This window comes from Dysidea avara, chromosome 9 (assembly GCF_963678975.1).
Source record: "Dysidea avara chromosome 9, odDysAvar1.4, whole genome shotgun sequence".
Classification (NCBI taxonomy): Eukaryota; Metazoa; Porifera; class Demospongiae; order Dictyoceratida; family Dysideidae; genus Dysidea; species Dysidea avara.
The window spans coordinates 15,357,174-15,378,310 of NC_089280.1; the positions used below are offsets into that span (position 1 = coordinate 15,357,174).

Here is a 21,137-nt window from a genome sequence, read left to right on the forward strand (position 1 = left end):
ACAGCAACAACAGTAATACCAGCATGCAGCAGCAACAACAACAGCAGTAATACCAGCATGCAGCAGTAACAACAACAACAGCAGCAATACCAGCATGCAGCAGCAACAACAACAGCAGTAATACCAGCATGCAGCAGCAGCAGCAGCAACAACAGCAGATGCAGTAGTAACAACAACAGTACTAGCATCAGTAGCAACAACAGCCATGACGAAATAACAGCAGTAGTAACATGACAATATATTAATGACTTGTAGCAACAGCAGCAGTAGCACCACAAACCCAGATACTACTAGTACATATATGCATGTGGATATCTGTGGAACACTATCTGATGTGTGGAAGTAACAGTTAATGCTCATTATGTTACAAATCCCTTGAGACCACTGTTTGCAGTGCATGCCAGGTAGTATATGCATGGAAGCCAGTCTTATCTGTCAGTTCATTATAGCAAGAAAGCATCTCATGACACATGTTTTGATAAAGAGCTTTGATACGTTAACAGCTATTATCTCAGGTAGACTGCAGCTGTGCAATAATGGTAAAACCTAATATTATCTTGATAAGTGACAACCATTTTATCTTGGCAAATGATATTGTCTTGATAATGAGACAATAATTTATAGGACTGTTTTGTGAACACAATTTTGCATATTAAGTCAAGTAGCACTATTGAAGTATTTCATCTGAGAAAGTGGAGGGCTCTACCACTCTATAGCTATTTCCTAGTTACAAACGTTATGCCAAGTAGTCAATTAGTATGATATCTGAGATTTAAATTTAATGACTAATTCAATAATAACTATATCACACAATATCAATGTCCATAATATCAGTTCAAGTCTAATATCCATATCAGTTGTGACTAATTAGAGGGCAGAGCTAAACATTGCTACACCCCTCTCATAATAACTGTGATCTTCCTTGCTGGGTGACACATCCTTAGCAGTGAAGTCCACCATGAAGAGTAGCTCAGCTCTAGTGTGATTTAGGTAAACCGGAAGAGTGACCTGAAGTTAAATTATCCCATAAAATTTCATGTATATCTTCCAAACATTATCTATACCTTCCCCTTTGCCATTGCTTGATGCTGAGATGGCTCAAGTCTGCAAAATCATACACAACAATAATTATATTCACTTCATAGTCATTACACAAAAGCTTACCTTATCCACTTTAGTCCACAAATTGGTAAACCGGTCACAATAGTGTTACTCAGTGAAAGTGTGTTGGACTGGCAGTCAGCACCTTGTAACTGTATACCTGTAATGTATGTAATATGTGACTTGCACCATATCTGCCTAAGCCACTGTAGTGGCTACTGATATTCAATGATCCATAACTAGTATATGGAAGGTAAGATGGAGTTGCAATTTAGATTTTTGGAATGTTGATGTCAAAAATCAACAACAAAAAAGATGAACAAAATGGTATACAAGTTTTACTAATGATGATGTTCCTGTGCCATGCTACAAATCAAACACAGGGGTGTATGTCATGTAAAGGTTTAAAGAAGATATCCTTGAGGTTTGTGAACTCTGTAGTGTGGAAAATTTATTCTTCGATCTTAGTTGATGTAGAACTATTCAATTATCATCTATTTCAACAAGTCACTCAAGATTGGTTGCCTTTTGTCATCTTCACAAGTAGAGTCAAGTGAGCCACTGGCAATTCTTATGGATCAAGGACAAATTTTCAACTGAAATCAGGTGTAGAAAAGTAGAGAAACAGTACTAACTGCTTTGTTATTGATAATATACGTGAACGTGTAACACTTTTGTTGCCAAAACAGCTGTTACCTAACATCATGCATTTCCTATGCATTTTTGCTTTGTTTTGCCACTAGGGTGGTTTATGCAGTTAAGGGTTAAACAATGAAAAATTATCATGGCAAATTCATATCACAGTACAGCTATTAGCTAGATTAACTCAGAACATTAGCAGCTCTGCTGGATGCAAATGACATCTTGCTAGCTCAGTGAGCTCACTGTACAAGCTAGCAATACGAAATTCCAGTGTTATAAAACTTAAAATGTAACACCGCTATTTAACATTAAAAGTTGAAGTTGATACAACCAATGATGAAAAAATTTTGTAACTAAAGTATGTATTTCATGAAATAATACATAAATACACCAGTAAACAATTACTAACCTATCACACCAAAAGTGCACGCATCCAGGGAAGAAACATTCACTATCATCTAATAACATAGTGGTTACAGCCCATATCAGATTCCCACAGATATATTTTTACCTCTAAGTACAGCTCCTCAAGTGGCCACAGATTAGCTTGAGCTACACACTGCCTTGTAGCTGTGATGTAAGCCTCTGGAGCGAATAACCCTCCAAGCCACACATGGAAAGTCTATACAAAAAATGACCAGTTTATATGAAACACAATATTAATGATATTTCTGTGGTATTTCTTAAGCTGACAATAAACTTACTTTCAATACAGCAATGCCAGATTCTTGTACTTTTTCAGAGATTTTCTGCAGCTGCTTAATTCTTTCAGCGAAATCCATTACCCACTGAATTACGGTAAGGCCGACTGGCACAGTGTAGCGATTCCAATTCTTTGGAATGATTCCTAAATTATAAATAACAGTTAGCATTCTGTATGTTAACACTACTGTACTTATGTACTAGGAACACATTTCACTTGCCTTTTGCCAAGTCACTAATGATGGAACGTAGATAATTTGTTTGTTTCTTCCTTGCCTCACAAACTAGTTGCACATCCACCAGATCACCACGAACATCTTTCAACAATTTCACACCAATGTTCACCTAACAATCACCAACTCGATTAAACTATTACATATAAAATATTTAGTCACCTCTCGCTCAAAGTAACGGAATAGCGGATCTTTAACAGTGTCAGTATCAGCTCTTTTCAGAAGATTAAGAGACTGCATTGATCATATAATGTACCATACCACCACCATCATAATTATTATCTTACAGTGGGTATCATAGCAAGCCACTCTGATGATGTAGTGTTCAGGGTCTTCATCCAAGCTGGACGTCCATCTCCACCAAGATTTTCATCTTTTCCTTCTCTGCATGTAGGTAATTGAAATATATAGTGTCACATTTAGTATACACTCACATCTTTGTGGCAGCATATTCAAGTTCATCGTCATCACTTAACATCTGCATCTTCAAAAGTTTAGCTACCACCCCAATACCTGAATAACACCATACATTAATATACATTGCTATACAACTCAACAGCTAAAGACCTCGTTTAGTCAGCAGAACTTTCTCGGCATTGTTAGGCAAGCCAAGCCAGGATGGCGTCTGGCTATCCGGTAGCTGCTCGACCCAACGAATGTAGTCACCTCTCCTGTATTTCACCAAGAAGAGATTACAAGTTGATTAGAAAATGTGTTAGCAGTACCTAATGCCATCGGGCATGGTGATCTTCTTTGCACCAACATCAGCTTCATCCAGTACTTTAATAAGAGGGAAATCTGCTTCAAAACTGGAGGCTGTGAACAGCCTATTTACAAAGGAGTTTAGAAGACGCTGTAGAAAAACACAAAATTTAATAAATTGCTCATAAAAATCATTTAAACAAATTAACCTGGTCAAAATCGTTGTCAATTCGTCCACCATATATACACTGTGACAGGAGGGTCTTAAGAGCAGTCCATGGTACTTTGTCTGGAGGAAGATTACTACGGCCCTATTAAAATATTGTGCATGACACACTGTTTATTCATAATTTGACTAAGTGTCTCACTTGAGCGATTAATTCCAGCCAGGTGTCCAGTGTGTCACAAGCCATCCTCAAATCTGATTCATTAAACTCATACTTCTTGGCCCAACCAAGTGGTGCATAACGCAGTCTCTCCTGTACTAATGCATTGAACCAGGCAAGTAAAAAGTATAACCTAGCTCTCTCTGTTGGCTCCTACATAAAGAGAAACACTCACACTTGGTATTCAATATTATTTGCATTACCTTGGCCATTCTGGCAGCAGGTACAGCACTAAATGTTCTCAACAAGCTAGCCTTTACTCCAGGAGGTGGCTCAAATGTAAATATACGAGAACATCTCAGTAGATTCACAGGTACCTATTAAAACGAAATGTTATATACTGCAATATCACATTGATATAATCACCTTTGGATTGATTTCCATTGTAAGGAACAGCCTGAAGTTTGGATGAGCTTGCAAGGAGTGAAGCTTCTTTTCAAGTTGCATTAGCCATTGTGGAGCGAGGTGAACGTTTTTCAGCAACACCCATCTAGTGAATGAAAGCATTAATCATTGAAGGCTTTAGGGAAGTATCACCTTCCACTACGTGATGCAGAAGAAATTGCCTTTTCAGCCAAGCTAAACCCTTCAGCAGATCCTGCATGCACACAAAGAAATATACACTACAACACTATCAAAGAATATAAGTACACTATTTTGTCAGTGTAAAACCATTGCAAGTGAAGCTGGTGCTGTACATATATTTCTCAGGATATACAAATACAACAATTTACGAATTTGTTTATAAACAGTATAATGGCGCAAATATTATCCTTACCCAAAGCAATGGGGGTACACTGTTTCCCCATGGAAGAAGACAGTTCATCTACCCGGAAGCTAGCATCATAACCAGCCACTGAGCACAACAGCACTGGCGTATTTGGTTTAATCTATAACATCAACATAGTTAAGAAGTTAACATGAGGAAGCCAGTGACACATACCTCTTGTTCCACTACTAAGTTCAATTTCGGATCATGCTCAGCTTCTGATTGGAAGTCTTCTCCCATGATTTTGGTCACAAAAATATGACCCATGGCAAGTAGTCGATCTGGTCTGAATGTCTGTACAACCAGCAGCTGAAGGAATGCCTTAACAACATCACCTGTCAAGTTAAACATGATACAATATATCTAGTAATATAAAGTCTACACAAACAGTTTTCTAATGAAATTACATGTGCATTATAAAAAATAGTGCATAATAATTTACTAACTTGGTTGCTTTTCAGTATTCCAGCATTCTGGGACATTCCTCTCTGGTGTAACTTCCTCCAACCAATCCAGGAATTCCTAGATCAAGTTCCTAGTAGTGTTATAGTAGCTTTGAAATAGCATACCTTGTTTCCAATCACAAAATTTGTGAGCTGAGAGAAAAAGCTGTTGTTCTTTTCCAAATGCTCCATTGCCATAACCTTCAAAACAATTAAATAAACGTCGGTAACACTAGTATTATCTGTCAACCTGTTCTCGGTTCAAGCCTGTTATCTTCTGTTCTTTCTGATCTAGTCTCAGCGATTCTTTTCCTCGAAGGAAGTATTCATAGAGTTCTTTGTAACCAGCATCAGCACTGTATATAAACATGTAAAAACACACTGACAATGTAGACTTGTATACACATGGCTGGAATAAGCTATAAATTTAAACCTTTAAATAGTCTGTTAGTGTACATTTCTAACATTTAAAAAAAGCTCCATATAACTTTGAAATTTGTATAAAATTCTGGCTACTGATAGTACACTTCATAATTGCAACAAATGCTATGAACTACATAGCTTGCTGTTTCCCATTTACCAAAAATACCACACATTCACACTTGATAACACAAATTGTGTTTGACATGTGATCATCACACCATAAAACGTTCACGTCAAATGATGTGATTAACACAACTAACACTATTTGTCTTTGCTGTTTATGCTACTGCATACTTCTCGATCACTACTATATATGTTTTAGTGGTGTCACACTTTTCTGTATTTATTTCACTGGATACTTCGTCGTAGTCAGCAGAAGAAGGTGGATGGCTTACTGTGCTCTACTCCTCCTCATCCTTACTGTTAGTAAGGCAGCAGTTGAAGAATGTTCCAATCAACAACCTGGTGGTAGTGGTGTCCTTGATCTCCAACAAGTTACTACAATACCATATTGCTCCATTGATGAGTGCACAATCAAGAGTATCAACACTGGACAACAACTGGACATCATCTACACCACCGATAGCGTCCTCGTAGTCACTCCAGCTGGTAACCAAACTTCCATGGCCATTGCTAAGAATGAAGATCAACGTCCTTGTGTTACAACAGTTGCTGAAAGTACAACCATCGAGTATCTAGGGTTAGCAGGCACGGCAATAGCCATAGCAATAGTCACTGGGTATATTCTTCTTGTCCACTTGCTCTACAAAGAGTTGCGCAATGTATTTGGAAAGCTGCTGATGCTGTACAATGGTGCCCTATTCTTTCAGTGCATTATTGCAGCAATCTTAATGACAACACACTTCCAAGTTCCAACAAATTCACAGATTGCTTGCCAAGTCATCTTCTTCTCATTTATGCAAGGGGATATGGCCATTGAAGTATTCGCTACCGGCATCCTGGCTTACCTCGTGTACATGGCATATCTCAGCAGCAGATTGCAAAATATGTCCCCGTCAATGTCCAAAAGGATCTTCAGATATTCTCTTGCTTATTCTACCAGTTTACTCTTTCTATTTGGTTTCATCATAGCAGTCTACGATTTTGCAACTGGAGATGGCAAGTATACAATCCTACCAAATGGCCACTGCAATTATATTGCCTCAGAGTATAGCACCATGCTGATAGCACGTGTTAACACTTCTTTCAACAAATTGGCTCAACTACTGCTATTTGCAATCTACCTATTCTATTTCTGTAAGCTCAGAAATGGCGTTAGCGATGCTTCAACCCCTGCGAGGAAGCCGGATCGATATCTAACCAAGATTGCCATATCCATGGGAGGGGCTGTTGGAATATCCGAGTTTATCTGGATGATTGAGCAAGTTGTTGGTATAACCTACATTGGAGTTGTTGCCGTAATTGCACTTTTCATACAACAGTGCATCATCATGACCTCGTTCCTGTATTTCAAGAGGATGTCTAAACTATGCAGAGAAGTCTGCAAGAAGGACACTTCTCCATAAACTCAAACATTTGCTCATGTTAAGTACAGCATATTAGTAGTATACTGCACTTAACTGTCAATATTATTAACAATATGTGACCAGATCTGCGAAAACCCGACACAATCATGCATTTTTCAAATTCCTGTTTATTAAATATTTATAATATACTTAGCCAAGTGCATGCTCTGGCAAAGTTTCAGCATATGTCAATAACTTTGGGAGTTACAGCCCTACAAAGTAGCAACAACAGAAAGATCAATTTGTACAGCAAGTATAGGGAAAGTAAATTACAGACACTTACTAAAACGGTTGTAACTTATGAACAGAACGACACACGGAGTTGAAATTTGCACCATCGTATTCACTATCAGTAGAGGAGTTGATTACTGGGTAAGCTTTTCCTTGCATCACCTTTCTTCACTACATACAAAGACAAAATTAGTGAAGAAAGATCAATCACATGCTATCGTTTCGATGTGATGTGAACAAACATCCATAACTTCTGTGTCCTTGAGTCTACTGCAATGAAACAAAGATTTTCGAGCTGACTCCTCTTGAGTAGGCAAATAAGATAATATTCAGGTTTATATTGTTAGACCCTTCCTTCACTAAGAACAAAGCATTAAAAATTTGGTCAATCCTGCAAAAGATAGATGAGACAGGTATTGCCACAATTTGTCAGACCACATTATACTTTGAATGTATCCAGTCAAACTGTCAAAAGATTGCTACTAACAACAGTTCACATTATTAACTCTTGCTCTGGTGAAATGAACAAAATCGAGAGACAATTACCGTATAGCAAAAAAAAAACAAATTGCGACCATTCAAAATTTTAAGGGGGGTTTGCTTCTTTTATGCATTTGTAATACTCAAACAATTCTATTTTGATTAAACTCCAAGTTTTGTGTCATGGATAGCAGCTAATCCGCAAAAAAATTCTCCTTTGGAAAAATCTTGCTATATAATAGGTTGGTCTAGCTTGTCAATAGTATTTTGGTATTGAGGATGTAATAATAGTCAAAGCAAACATCAAGGTTGCAGTAAGAGGATAGAAATAAGGTTGTCTAATAACATTGTTTATGTGCAACAAAGGAGGTTTTATCATTCATAATGAACTCTTGGTTTTATAAATGGATTAATCACCTAATCCATTTCAGGTCTAATATATTTTCACCCATGGGAACCAGAGATTTGGGGAAATTCATTGACAAACACAGCAAAGTCTGCATCTCTAAATCTCAACCATACACTCACATTGCTGTACATTTGTCAATGTATCATGTTTCAATTACCTTGTTGTTCCCTTTAAGTGTATGATGCACAGCAAAATGGCTAAAATTATCCTGTCCTCATGCAGCATTCCATGTGCTACCCGATTGTACAGCAACTAAAAACAACAAACATGACTGTAAGCCTTGATTTACCATCAGTGATACCTGAAAGAGACTGTGTGTAATAATCTCCAGCCTCTTCTTGTAGTCTGTAACACCTTTAAGAGACTCGTTCTTGTTTAAAACTGATTGGAAAATATCAAGGAAGAACCGCAAAGAATACTGATACAGAAAATGTATCTGTTAAAGAAAAGAAACAGAATTGAAAACAAAACAGCAACAAAACTATCAGTCATATAGTCCTAGTTCATTACTTACTTGGTTAAGTCCCTCCAAAGTAAAGTAGATGGATGAACACGATGTGGATAGTGGGAAGTACTCCTGAGACACACGATCAACTTCTGCCATCACTGTGTCAGTCTCCTCCATCTTCTTGGCAACTTCAGCTGCTTCCTTCTTCAAATTCTCCAACTGTGTAATAATCCTACAAAACAATACAGGTCAAATAATAAAGTATGTACGTATGTACAAAACTGCTAAGACAATACAGTACATTGGAATATGTTGTACCAATTGCTGTAATGATTAGCAAAGCAACACGTTTTGAAGAGCTTTGATACTGCATGGATCATACAATGGATGCTTTAATAGAAACTCTTTACCTGTCATCATCCAAGATTTTTCCTTTCACTTCATTGAGAGCTTGTAGCAAGGATTTCTCCAGATGTCGTAGTCGCAAAAGAAATTCTCCTTGAAGCTTAAGCAAGTCAGAACGTTTCTTATCAACATCAGGACGCTCAGACTTCAAGACCTATGCAACATTGTCATACTCTTCATGAAGACTCCTTAAAAATATTCAACACTGACCTCATTAAGACACTGGCTCTGAAGACTGCTCCTTGTGACTGTGAAATTGACAAATGTAACTCTGGAACAAAGGTCAGGTGGAAAGTCAACCTAAACAGAACAATTTTACTTTACAAGTGTCACAAAGTCACAACTTTACCGTTGGGTCTCTTGTTGATAGTATAATGGTGAAGGATGGAGAAAGATCAATGTCTTGATCTCCCAAAGTGATCAGTACTCGGCCACCAGTACGACGCACCTCTCGATTCAAAACAGGATTCAAAATGGGATCATAGTTCTCCACATCCTTGTATAAACAAGTCAACAATGTTACAGATCATGTACAGATATGTATATACAGGTGCAATGTATTGTGCTATAAACTATCAACAAGAGTATATACGCCCCACTATATACTCTTGCTATCAAGCATACCTGAACTAATAGTGGATTACCAAATCTCAGTGCACTTTCCAAATTCTTCCTAAAAGCATCATCCAGAAAGCTACGAGAAAACAATATTCAGTTAGCAAATTTGTGTGCAAATTAATACAGTATGTGAATATACACATGACCATTTGGTCAGGAAAGGTGGACACAATTTATTGTGTTTAGGTTGTAACTGTACCAACATAAATTTCTGCACAAATACCTTGTCTTGCTGATTTTTCTGTCTCTGTATTCATTCATGATGAACTCAGTAGCTTGTCCAGAAGGATCGATAATAAGAGGATAGCGATTAAACCTCTTAATCATGATGGCATTCTCAGAACACAGATCATCAGTAGGTAGTGCATTGGCTTGCCACTTGAGACGCTCGTCAGCATTAGACAAGTACTGAGAGGTAAACAAGTAGAACATTAATTAATACATACCTACCTACAGGTACATTAAAAAGATATCCAAAATGTGCATTTGGTACATTCTCCACCTATTTGTTGACCTGATCCCCTTAGCCTATTCAGCTACAGTACAGCTGGAGAGCTAATCACAATGAACTTAAGAAATTTGTTGATGGTTTGTGGTGTCCACCAGCTATACCCAGCTCACTTGTCTAATTACAGCTATCCACATGCAAAACATATATACAGAGGTTTTCAGGTTCCTTGTCCGCGATTACATTGTATATGTGCAGTGAATAGCCAATGGCATTAGTAGTGAATTTGATCATGAATTCTATGAAGAGCACATTTTATTGGCCATCCACTGCACATGCGCTATGTAGCTGCGGACAACCAACCTGAAAATGTTTGTAGTACTAGGAATTAGGCACAGCTATTTTCCATATGTTTACATCTCCAACAAAATTCACCCATGTTCCAAACATTGCTGCTTGCCTGGTTACACAATTACCAAGACACAGTATACATATAAGCAATGCCACCCTCCTGGACTAAAGTTCAGAAAGTTAATCTTGTCCCAGCTTACTATACTGTGATATTTTGTTACAAAAATGGACTCACCTCAACCCTTGCTAGATCTGACCTAAATTGGATACCAGCTTGCTGTAAATGTGCAGCCCATTGTGTGAATAAAATCTGGCGGAATTGCTGATCAAAATAACCTATATAAAACAATACACATAGACTATGACATTACACAATAGGGACTACATACAAATCATAGATACACATGCACTAACTGTAGAGTACCTCCATAAGCCATAAAAGCTGAGGTCAGCATAACATCTCCGACAATGGTGGACATTTGTGACTTGAAGGTTTCCGTCCCTTCCTCCCATCTTGTCTTCTCAGTTGCAAGACTAGCCAGCAATGCCTTACTACGCTCGACCTACAAAAACAACACAACCGTACATTTAGTCACTGTTTCCCTGTGGTTAAAGGAAAAGATCCCTAACCTTATCCTCCACATGTTGCAAATCACTCTTGATTTTATTGGCCTCATTGATCAGCACGGCATATTCATCCTTGTAACGGGCAATACTCTCCTCTAATTCATTTATAATATTGTCAATCTCTTCCCCCTTAGAAGGCACAGTATTTGAAGTACAGAAACACATGCAGCTACTGTACCTTCATTTTAGTGTCTTTGGCTTGAGTCTCAAGAACTTTCAGTTCGTTACGAAGTGGATCAACACGTCTCAGTACATCGGCATACCCAACCTGCATAATAATACAAATATTGTGAGGTTATGTATCTTAAGCTGTCATGTACCTGAGCAATCGCCCACTGCACTAAAGGACCACAGGCCTTACTAGCGTGGTTCATCTTCTCAAACGAGTAACTGGGATCACTGAGGTATTCTTTCTGCATCTTTTCCCTAGCTCCGCTACTACACATACGTACAAACATTGCATACATGAGATACCACAACTTTATCAACTAGTTGTGCAGGCGTACATGTACACTCAAACACACATGCATACACACAGAGAAAACTAAACAGTGTGTGCATGTACAGTACTGCATGCTGCAGTTGTGATAACTACAATTCCCAACCAAAATTTCACATATAAAAAGTAAATGGTAAACCTTATAACATTGGTACATTACCATTAACAAATCGCATAACAATTAAACATCATTAAATATTAATAGCAAATTACACACATATGTATGTTAATGCTAGTCTTGCACATACCAGAAGGAAATTTTAAAAACATCACCAAGAATGTAGGATTTAATAGTAAACTGTACAAACAACTGATAGTACAAACACAACAGTCAAGTTACCTGATATCTTCTGTGGAGAAGTTCACAATAGTTGGCACAAAGTTTTCTCTCATTATAATTCCTCTAATTTCTTTCCAGTCAGTAGTAGGCTCACCCAACAGTAGGCACACAGACTCCAATGCTATCTTGACTAGTTTAGGAGGACTAGGCAGAGCTCGCAACTCAACCAAGTGTTGTCTTTTGATCGACTTCACAGCTAAATTGCAGCAGATATTTAATGAAGATGCATTACAGCAGATGTCAGTTACCTTGTTGGGCATCCCGTACTGCTGGTTCTACCTTGGCCAAGTCAGCCAAAACCACTGTTTTCTTTTCACCTACATGTCTAGTTTGCACCTGTACAAATGACACCATATAATACACTTTAAATATCACAAAGCTAACTCTAGCCAACTACGGACTGTATGCTATATGCATATCATTATATCACCTGACAGAGCTTAAGTGTACATACTTGTAGTGCTTCTTGTATATCTTGAGAAGTTCCTTTCTTCTTCTCAGCTTCTTGTTGATCAGCAACCTACATGTTTAGCCAATGAAAGTGCTGCTACTAAACCCCACCCCTTTACCATTTGCTTCAGCTTTTGATTGGCTAGTTGGTTCTTTTGCTCCAGTTCAATCTTTTTCACTGACAGTGATGCTTGCAGCTCCTCAACTTGGTCTACTGTCTCACGGATTTTGTTCAAGCCAACGTTCAAATGTAATTGTTGTTCTTCAAGGTCAGCTCTCTTCTCATTAAACAGTTTCACCTAACAACACCATGCTTGTATGTATCAAACTATCATACCCAGTCTAATTCACATTCACACAAGAGCTAAGAGCCAGCACAAAATTTGTGATAAGCTTGCATTTTTGTAAATTGATGTTTGCTAATCTAAAAAACTATACCTAAATAGCTTGCTCTAATTGTTTATTGGTAATTACTTGTTACCAATTAATAATTGTGGATTTACTTTAGCTAATAGAATAGTTCTGTTTGAAAAAGGTTCCAATAGAAAACAAGTACAAATGAATGTAGGAGGTAAGTGTCTTCTTATTAGCTGCTGTTTATATGCTTGTTGGTTTCTTATACAAATACTTCAGCTAGCAGCTATGGCTGTATTGCAGCAGATTATCAAAACATGAAGTCAAAGTGGCAAAATGTTTGCATACAATCCCCACAGTACACTTACATAGTGGTTGATGAAGTCCAGGTAGTGTCGTGGAGTGATGGTCATGGTATGGCCTCCTCGCTTGGCTAGTTTAGTATTAGCCTGATGTAGTGTGAGGTGCACAAACACAAACGCATTGTTGAGTACATCACGATGATTTGGGTTGACTGGCAAGTCAAAGAACACCCTGGGAAGATGACTTGGAGCTAAGTACTAAAGGTAAATAACAAAATAGAACTAATATGCGCATACAAGTGTATTGTGTGCAACACACTGGTGTACATATGCAAGCGTGGCATGTGTGTGTGTGTGTGTGTGTGTGTGTGTGTGTGTGTGTGTGTGTGTGTGTGTATGTGCGCATGTATGCATAAATGTATGTGCATGTATGCGTGTACAAACACTTACATCTGCCTTGTCAACATCCAATTTTTGAGTAAACTCTTGCCCAACTTGATAGAGAGCACCAGTAGACCAGTCCCCAAACCAGTTCAACACACACCTACACAGGTATGGCATTCCGGTACACCATTACTTGTTAACACCACATGATAAGTTGAGTACCTGTTAAACAGAGCTGGTGAAGTAGCAGCTCTATCCTTTAGTCCTTCAGATGATGGGTTCATTGTGAACACGACATGGAGGTTCTTCATAATCTACGCAGGGTATATAAAATACTTATCAACAGTACATATAGAACACAAATACTCAAACAACTTGAATGATGCAACAATACAATTAAAAGTAAGACAACTTTAGACAATGTACAGTGTAATTATAAATGTACTTACTTGTTGAGTGAACCATTTATACAGTTCTTCAGAGGAATCTAACATCAGGCCTTCTTTCTGAGACCCTTCCTTACACTGTGTCATCAACGTGGCATACTCATCCCCTTCAAACAAGCCTGGAACCTACACGATAATTAACCAATATACCAAGGACAAAAAAAAATAGGAGAAAAATGACCACAGAATATTGAAATGATACATGTTCTTGCTACAATATGCTCATTGAACAAAATATCTCTTCACCTCTCCATTGGCCAAAAGAATATTCATTCTTTCCAGAAATCCTGATTCCAATACATTAGACTCATCCATAATGAACACAATCTTTTCACCCTACACAGAAAATATACCATTAAAACATAACGACAAAAATGATGTTAACTGGTCCACCTTGCAGCCGGCCCTACGGAGCACATTCCTCAGGTCATCATCAAACTCTGCTGCAGTGTACTTGTTATGGACTTTGATCTGGAAGATGGAGAGGCCGTTGATCCAGGCAACAAAACGAGTCAGTGTCGTCTTTCCAGCTCCACTAACACCAATCAACAACAAGTGTCCTTGACTTTGTCTAAGGATCCGATCGATCCGCAACACATGATCAAAAACTTCGTTAAATAGAACTAGGGGAACATCTAGTTCTTCTTCATAAAACACTTTCAATCGTGCCTGTACATATTCCCTAAGATCCTCTCTATCTACAGGGACATAGTCCTTGGACAACCAATTGCTGTAGAGTATTGGACGCTGTAGGGCTACATGTGTGTCAATGTTGGGGAAGTACTTAATGGCAACAGCATTAATGTTCTCATCTGTCCAGGCCCTTTCTTCATCATTAATAAGTCTGCAGAAAACAATATTAGTACTTCATAGTATCGGTGAAAAGTAGTGTCAAATATGCACAACATATACTGAAACATTAATGCCAAATGCATGAGCTCTAAATGCTCTGAAAGATGGCTTACCTGTCCTGAAACAATCTCAGTCCTTCATGTGTCCAAATACGAACCAGTCCTTCAACTGGTAATGATTCTACTGGCTTGAGAGCCTCGTAGATTCCTCGCACCCAACGAGTCATTTCTCTAGGACTGTAAATGTAATGTGGTTGCATGTCTTGAGTGAAATGTTCCTACAATAAAGATACAAAGAAACATGATTTATAAATCTTGATATGCTACTGCTACCAGCAAACGCTGCCATGTACCTGTGACTTGGTATAGAATTCTACCATTGCTTCAGTGAGTGGATCACTATAAGCTCTTAGGTTAGGTACTAGTCGCAACATGGCACGGTTGAATGTACCATAAATCTGGTTGAGTGAATGGGGTCCTGGATAATCCACATAGATCACAGGAACATGGCGCAAGAACCTATAGAAAAAAATATGAATATGAAACTGGACCTAATTTATAAATAAATAGGCCAGCACAGTCCAAAGCCATGTGTACAGTCAATTCAAAATTGCTTCAGCGCTCCTTAAACCTTTCAAGTAAACACTATTATTAGGTGCACTAAGCTATTTAACACTGTTCTCTGTCATACCTATACATACATTACATACATATAATCACTCCATACCTATGGGTAAGAGGCTTGCGGCCAGGGTCTGTGGGTGGGTTACATGCACCTACAAACTGTATCCTCTCCATTTTAATCCAGGTCTGATCTGATGTGCGATAGAAGCCTCCGTGCTCTACCAACTGACGTAGAAATGATATCACCCTTTGAGTGCCTACAAGAGAAAACAAAATAAACAGATCTAAACATCTGTCCAAACTTTCATACCGTATTTATCAAGATCAGGAAGATTGATCTCATCGCAAAACAACACCAACCACTTTCCAAGCTGAATAGGAGACATGATAACTCCATTTGGTGTACGTCGGTATTCACAATAATGATCAAATGTCTTTAGTACTAGCTCAGGACTAGTAGCACTGGAGAAGTTAAGTCCAATAACCTCAAAGTCTGGAAGAGCTCTAAGAGCTGAGAATAAAGTCATGGTCTTGCCACTACCAGGAGGCCCACACAACACCTAACACAGAGTGTACACAAGTTAATAAACAAATATAATACTACACATAGTCATGGCTTACCAGAGGCTTGTGGTCAGCTAGCCAAGTGTTGAGTAAAGACTCGTGTCTCACAGTGTCCAGTGTGGGCACCACAATGTCAGGACTGCCAACTTTGTGTGTCTCCACTTCAATCTTGGGTACCTTGCCTGCCCATGGACTCCATTCTCCACTGATAGTCACCTAAACATAAACAACGTACGTACTATCTGAAATAGGGAGCTTGAAAGCTTTTACATTGTATAGCAGTTTCAAGATTCTAATTTAGTTTGATAATTTGGTGAAGAATATACATATACACAACTTCAATACCTCGTAGTCAATTACTGGCATTGCAGTGGTGGATGGCAGAGGAATCGTGGTGATTCCTTTGATAAACTCGCCCAATTCTTCTCTTAATTTCAGCCGAGAATCTCCACCAAATGACCACAACAAGGCATAAACTAATGCCCGAGGAACATACTGCTCTAACTGATCATTCTGTACACATAAGCATGTGAATATTTTATATCAGCTTTATATCAAAAGTGTGCCAACCTTCATTGGGAAATCTGCGTGCATTTGGTTGTAGTTGAGAACATTTCTGACTATCTGACAGACCATGGAAAAGAGAGATCCAAGTGCTCTCAGTCTAGTAAAGTCCATTACATGCTCCATATGTTGTTCAGCATATTGCAGAGCTTTATCCACAAGCCCATTGGTCGCAAAGTATGGTATCAACAGATTAACACAATCATTTTGCACCTAATGGGAATATTAAACATGCAAGAGTACAGGAGTCATACAAATACAATTGTAGTATGGTACAGGCTGCCACCAGTGTTATAAACAAGTTGTGTCTCAATCTATGCTGGTTTACCAACAATACATTAGCTAACAAAAACCATTACATAATATCTTCCACTTGGCACTTACACATCTGAATAGGAGGCAGTACAATGTTAAGTTGGGCTGAATCTGTGTTGACAGTCAACAGATACACATACAGTATCATGTGATTGTTCATGCAAAACTAGGAGCTATCAGCGTAAAAGTTAACTAAAATTGTTCTTTATACATAATATTCATGCAGCAACAGTGGCCTTTACTCCTCCTCTTGTCACAAATTGATCCACAAGCACACCCCATACCACAAAACAGTTCTTAATACACCAATATGGTTTGTATCTGATTTGTAAATACTCCATGGTCCTGCAGACCTCTGGCATTGTGTATACAAATCAGATACAAATGTGTGTTATAACTTATTACCTGTAGAGTTGGCGATAGTGCAGTCTCGGTAGATGACTGACTGGAAGACGTCATAGTTGAAGACAGTGATGGAGTACCCATTGTGAAGCCTTCTCCTTCATCAATGGGAATCTTTCGCAGTCGATTATGGAAGTTCTCGCAGATCATGTCAAATGTCAACACTTCTTCACTGAACCACACCATCCCACATCGACTGACTGTGGCCAACGTAGCATAACGAAGATCTTCTACTTCAAACATTATCCTGACCTGAACAGTAAAGAGGTGTAGACTATAAATAAGCGTACATCAAGGAATGAACAAAAATGAGTACAGTTCTGTATGACAGGAAATGTTGATGGAAGAAAAAGTTAAAGAAATTGACAAATTGTCAGCTTTTAATTTGTCTAGTGTCTTTAAAGCAAATGTTTAGATCAACATTTTAAATTTATCCAAGCTGAAAGATCCTTCTGTTAAAATTTTCTGTTTTACAGGTCACACCTACAATTTGAGACACAAGCATGCCACACACTACATTACACAACAAAAAATATACAACATTAAAAACAAAACAAAAAAAAAAACAGCACACACACAAACTACAAACATTTGGGGGCAAACTGAGACGCTCTCCATTTGGCAATGTCAGAAGCTTGTTGTCATCCAGAACACTGTTCAAGTTCTCTACCCACTCTGGATCAACATCACCATCAAATATGATCCACTGACGCTTGCTGATCTCTCCCCTCACATTATCAATGATCCTGTCATCAAGGTACACAAACATATATGTATACACCACATAGTTACAGTGTATGTTGTATGTGCACTAAATGTACTAAAGGTGTGCACACAAGTATGTTAACAGTAATCACATGCCCAAATGTCTACACACACACATATAAAACAACAATTAACTAGTGTGTACTATCTTGTATCCAAGCTCACTTTCTCAATATGTGTGTGAACAAGCCATCGGTCCACTCTCGAGTATTAGGGTCCAATACACCATACAAATCTTCCTTAGATATAGCCTACACAAGAAACACAGCAATTACATGTACTTGCAAGTTACTGCTGTCTAGTTTAGCTGTCCCAGTTTACCTTGGGGTCTATCACATGGGCTACTCCCTCTACACCTTCTAGTCGTTCCAAAGCCTTCAAGAGCACCTTCCAGGCTGTGGACTTGCCACTACCACTGGGTCCTACCATCATCAAACCATGATGGAGTTGAACAATTTGGTACAGCTGGAGAACCTAAAGTGACACAAAACAATGCAGTGATACATGATTACAGACAGATAACAAACATACAAAGTTAATGTAGATAAGTCAAATTTAAAGAACTTTGGAGTGAAAGATCAAAGCAAAATTCCATACAAAACAGTTTACGTGACCACAGTGCTATATATGCAACCACAGTGCTATACACGCAACCACAGTGCTATATACGCAACCACAGTGCTATAGTGGTGACCACAGCGCTATATCGAGGTAGTTATAGTACTGTGCGTGGGTAGAAGACGAATAGTTACGTGGTGCCTGACCCTAAAATTGAGAAGACAAGGATGATTAACTGGAGAAAATAGCACCCCAGAGGCAGAGGAAAAAGCACTCCAGAGGACCTCAAGGAGCGAAGTCGATTGTTTCACTGAAGGCTTGCTTGGCAAGTCTCGAATAGTTCCGCGCATGTTTTACTCGAGTTCCAGCTTGAATCTTGGAAGTTCTTTAAATCAGTTAAAGCATTGCCTTGCTTGTGCTATACGAAAAATATAGCACTCAAAGAGTGGTCTCGAGACAAAATATAGATAGCACTCAGCTCTCGCCAACTCTTTTCATGCTATTTTTTTCGTATAGCACTCACGGCAATGCTTTAACTAATACATATAGTCCCATAAATTATCCGTACCTTTTGTACCCATTGTCCTCCATTTTCATCATCATCATATACAAGGTGCCATTCCTCACAGACTGTTGAGATTTCTTTCTGTAATCTCTTCATCTCTGCTGTAGTATACTTGACCCCAGGGAACACATCAGATAACAGACTGTACAACAGTGGGATATCTTCTGCTACCAGCTTGGGCACAACTGTCTCACAGACACTCTGAATAAGTATCTGTTGAGAAAATAACATGTAATAATGGTTTACTGTTACATTGAGCAAACGGGTAGTGTAGTTAGTGCGCACATGCGTGTGTGTGTGTACCTGATGAAAAGCTGTCTAAGCAGCTTTTATTTAGAAAATAGCAATAGAAACAAACTTTTCCTGGGACAAAGAGTGTGATGTCTGACCCAAACACTGTACAGGATAAAAGTGAGTGGACCCATTTTGTAAGATACACATGTGTGAAGTTGCACAATTGAGGAGACAAAACACAAATTCTCTTCCACACAAAGTACATTCATGTGGTCACCAGTTCCACCAAAAGGTGATCTATCCTGACATTCATTGGGAACAAGGAACAGCTCGTCACTGGTCCAGAATACAACCCTACTACTGTTGAACATGGTTTTGGTGGGCAGCATCAAGAAGTCAAATGGTGTACGACTGTGAGTTGGTGTATATGCGTTTGTACGTGTGTATGACCTCTTGTTCAGGCAGCTGTTCAGCAATGGAAGCTTCATCAATGGTGGCATTCTGCTGAGCCAGCTCCTCTTTCACAGCTTGTATACGATCACGTTTAACATTGCCTGATGACACCAACACACTCTTTAGTGCACGTAAACCAAAATCATAATGGGACTGATTGGACAACTGCTCATCACATAGCCTAGAAAGAAATATACAAAGTTAAGTATAAATTTACACAACTGTTTATTTGATCCAAATGTTTGCCATTTCACTTACTTAAAGAATGGTACTATTTTGGTGGCAAGCTTCTCAGCAGTACGGAAGCCCTGAGAGTACAACATCACTTGAGCAATCAACTGTCGATCAGGCTTGGTCATAGCCAATGAGCGGAACAGCTGCTTAAGATTGTCAGGAAGATTAGACCTGCACAAAACAACATGGTAAAAGTGTGCTATACACAAACACATAAAATTTCTACCTTCCAGCATATCCAGGGTTCATCGTAATGAAGATAGCCATTGCAGGGTTGACTTTCACCTGTTTCCCAATTAACTCGACTACAAGACCTTTCTGAGCTACTGTAAATAAATGGACACCTATGCCTAGCTTGGTACAGCAGAATAAGTTGTTATACCTTCCTTTTCATGAGCATGCTCTTTAAGAGCCTCTTGAATGGTTTGGATTTGTTGCGATACAGCAGACAACATTCGTTCTTCCAGTCGGTTAAACTCATCAAAACAACCCCAAGCTCCAACTTGGCATAAACCAACAAAAATACGTCCCATAGCCTGTATTGCAGATATAATATACATCAAAAATCTCAAAATTGAACATTTAGTTACTTTTTATTTCTATGATCCCTAATACACTACAATTATATACACACTACACACATACGTACTCACCTGGAAATCGAAGGTTTCATCACAATTGAATACCAACACAAAACGACCCATCTGGTGACCAAGAGCCTTAACTGACTCAGTCTTACCAGTTCCTGCCGGCCCTGTATCACAGCAACATCACATCTTAATACCAACACATTAGTGTGTGCATGTGCATGTGAGTGTGTGTGCATGCGTGCATGCGACACAAAATAATACAGCGTATGTGTACCTTAACAACAGTTAATTCCTTACCAAACGGAGAGCCACCGAGTCTCTCCTCCAATGCTTGAGTCATGGTGAGGTAACAACGATCAGTAAGAGGTGTCTGGACCAACTTATCCTGAACACCAAGATACTCAAAACTGTATGTGAACTGAGCATTAGCCATGTGTATAGACAGCTGCTGCAGCACATCAGTAATTTTGCTATTAAAGTAGAACCTCATTTGTGACAGCCACTCAAAACTCTTAGGATTTGTAATCTTGTTGTTTACCAGTATCCTGGTCATGTCTCTTTGATGTACCAACTCTGTAATCTGTTGTAGAATTAGAAATACCATTAAATATGAAAAATTAAAGGAATTACAGAAACATGAACTCCACTATTTAAATATATGGTCTATTACTAGAATGCAGTGGACCTAAAAATTACACA

General features: G+C 38.6%; 1 protein-coding gene across 1 annotated transcript in view; it reads right to left on the minus strand.

Moving 5' to 3' along the window:
• Positions 1–764: 764 nt before the first annotated feature.
• The window catches only part of LOC136267370 (cytoplasmic dynein 1 heavy chain 1-like), a 39,607-nt gene continuing 19,234 nt past the window's right edge, over positions 765–21,137 (minus strand). The window contains exons 31-93 of the mRNA XM_066062487.1: positions 20,736–21,018; positions 20,502–20,602; positions 20,231–20,384; positions 20,075–20,174; positions 19,873–20,019; positions 19,612–19,795; positions 18,931–19,140; positions 18,126–18,278; positions 17,970–18,055; positions 17,629–17,785; positions 17,043–17,291; positions 16,329–16,535; positions 16,104–16,271; positions 15,816–15,974; positions 15,505–15,754; positions 15,298–15,451; positions 14,924–15,089; positions 14,685–14,848; positions 14,113–14,563; positions 13,966–14,055; positions 13,723–13,845; positions 13,496–13,587; positions 13,340–13,433; positions 12,956–13,147; positions 12,353–12,532; positions 12,238–12,303; positions 12,032–12,119; positions 11,784–11,979; positions 11,265–11,382; positions 11,123–11,212; positions 10,948–11,073; positions 10,742–10,880; positions 10,553–10,653; positions 9,742–9,926; positions 9,525–9,594; positions 9,250–9,396; positions 9,111–9,200; positions 8,906–9,054; positions 8,562–8,727; positions 8,349–8,483; positions 8,205–8,299; positions 5,229–5,334; positions 5,105–5,179; positions 4,982–5,057; positions 4,710–4,870; positions 4,545–4,656; positions 4,304–4,364; positions 4,133–4,256; positions 3,970–4,083; positions 3,749–3,919; positions 3,590–3,691; positions 3,404–3,531; positions 3,246–3,349; positions 3,113–3,191; positions 2,966–3,062; positions 2,841–2,912; positions 2,667–2,790; positions 2,448–2,590; positions 2,255–2,365; positions 2,153–2,201; positions 1,165–1,261; positions 1,065–1,104; positions 765–1,008 (exon numbers count right to left, since the gene is read on the minus strand). Coding sequence (XP_065918559.1) covers positions 868–1,008; positions 1,065–1,104; positions 1,165–1,261; positions 2,153–2,201; positions 2,255–2,365; positions 2,448–2,590; positions 2,667–2,790; positions 2,841–2,912; positions 2,966–3,062; positions 3,113–3,191; positions 3,246–3,349; positions 3,404–3,531; positions 3,590–3,691; positions 3,749–3,919; positions 3,970–4,083; positions 4,133–4,256; positions 4,304–4,364; positions 4,545–4,656; positions 4,710–4,870; positions 4,982–5,057; positions 5,105–5,179; positions 5,229–5,334; positions 8,205–8,299; positions 8,349–8,483; positions 8,562–8,727; positions 8,906–9,054; positions 9,111–9,200; positions 9,250–9,396; positions 9,525–9,594; positions 9,742–9,926; positions 10,553–10,653; positions 10,742–10,880; positions 10,948–11,073; positions 11,123–11,212; positions 11,265–11,382; positions 11,784–11,979; positions 12,032–12,119; positions 12,238–12,303; positions 12,353–12,532; positions 12,956–13,147; positions 13,340–13,433; positions 13,496–13,587; positions 13,723–13,845; positions 13,966–14,055; positions 14,113–14,563; positions 14,685–14,848; positions 14,924–15,089; positions 15,298–15,451; positions 15,505–15,754; positions 15,816–15,974; positions 16,104–16,271; positions 16,329–16,535; positions 17,043–17,291; positions 17,629–17,785; positions 17,970–18,055; positions 18,126–18,278; positions 18,931–19,140; positions 19,612–19,795; positions 19,873–20,019; positions 20,075–20,174; positions 20,231–20,384; positions 20,502–20,602; positions 20,736–21,018 — 8,562 coding nt within the window. The 3' untranslated portion in view covers positions 765–867. The remainder of the gene's footprint in view (positions 1,009–1,064; positions 1,105–1,164; positions 1,262–2,152; positions 2,202–2,254; positions 2,366–2,447; positions 2,591–2,666; positions 2,791–2,840; positions 2,913–2,965; positions 3,063–3,112; positions 3,192–3,245; positions 3,350–3,403; positions 3,532–3,589; positions 3,692–3,748; positions 3,920–3,969; positions 4,084–4,132; positions 4,257–4,303; positions 4,365–4,544; positions 4,657–4,709; positions 4,871–4,981; positions 5,058–5,104; positions 5,180–5,228; positions 5,335–8,204; positions 8,300–8,348; positions 8,484–8,561; positions 8,728–8,905; positions 9,055–9,110; positions 9,201–9,249; positions 9,397–9,524; positions 9,595–9,741; positions 9,927–10,552; positions 10,654–10,741; positions 10,881–10,947; positions 11,074–11,122; positions 11,213–11,264; positions 11,383–11,783; positions 11,980–12,031; positions 12,120–12,237; positions 12,304–12,352; positions 12,533–12,955; positions 13,148–13,339; positions 13,434–13,495; positions 13,588–13,722; positions 13,846–13,965; positions 14,056–14,112; positions 14,564–14,684; positions 14,849–14,923; positions 15,090–15,297; positions 15,452–15,504; positions 15,755–15,815; positions 15,975–16,103; positions 16,272–16,328; positions 16,536–17,042; positions 17,292–17,628; positions 17,786–17,969; positions 18,056–18,125; positions 18,279–18,930; positions 19,141–19,611; positions 19,796–19,872; positions 20,020–20,074; positions 20,175–20,230; positions 20,385–20,501; positions 20,603–20,735; positions 21,019–21,137) is intronic.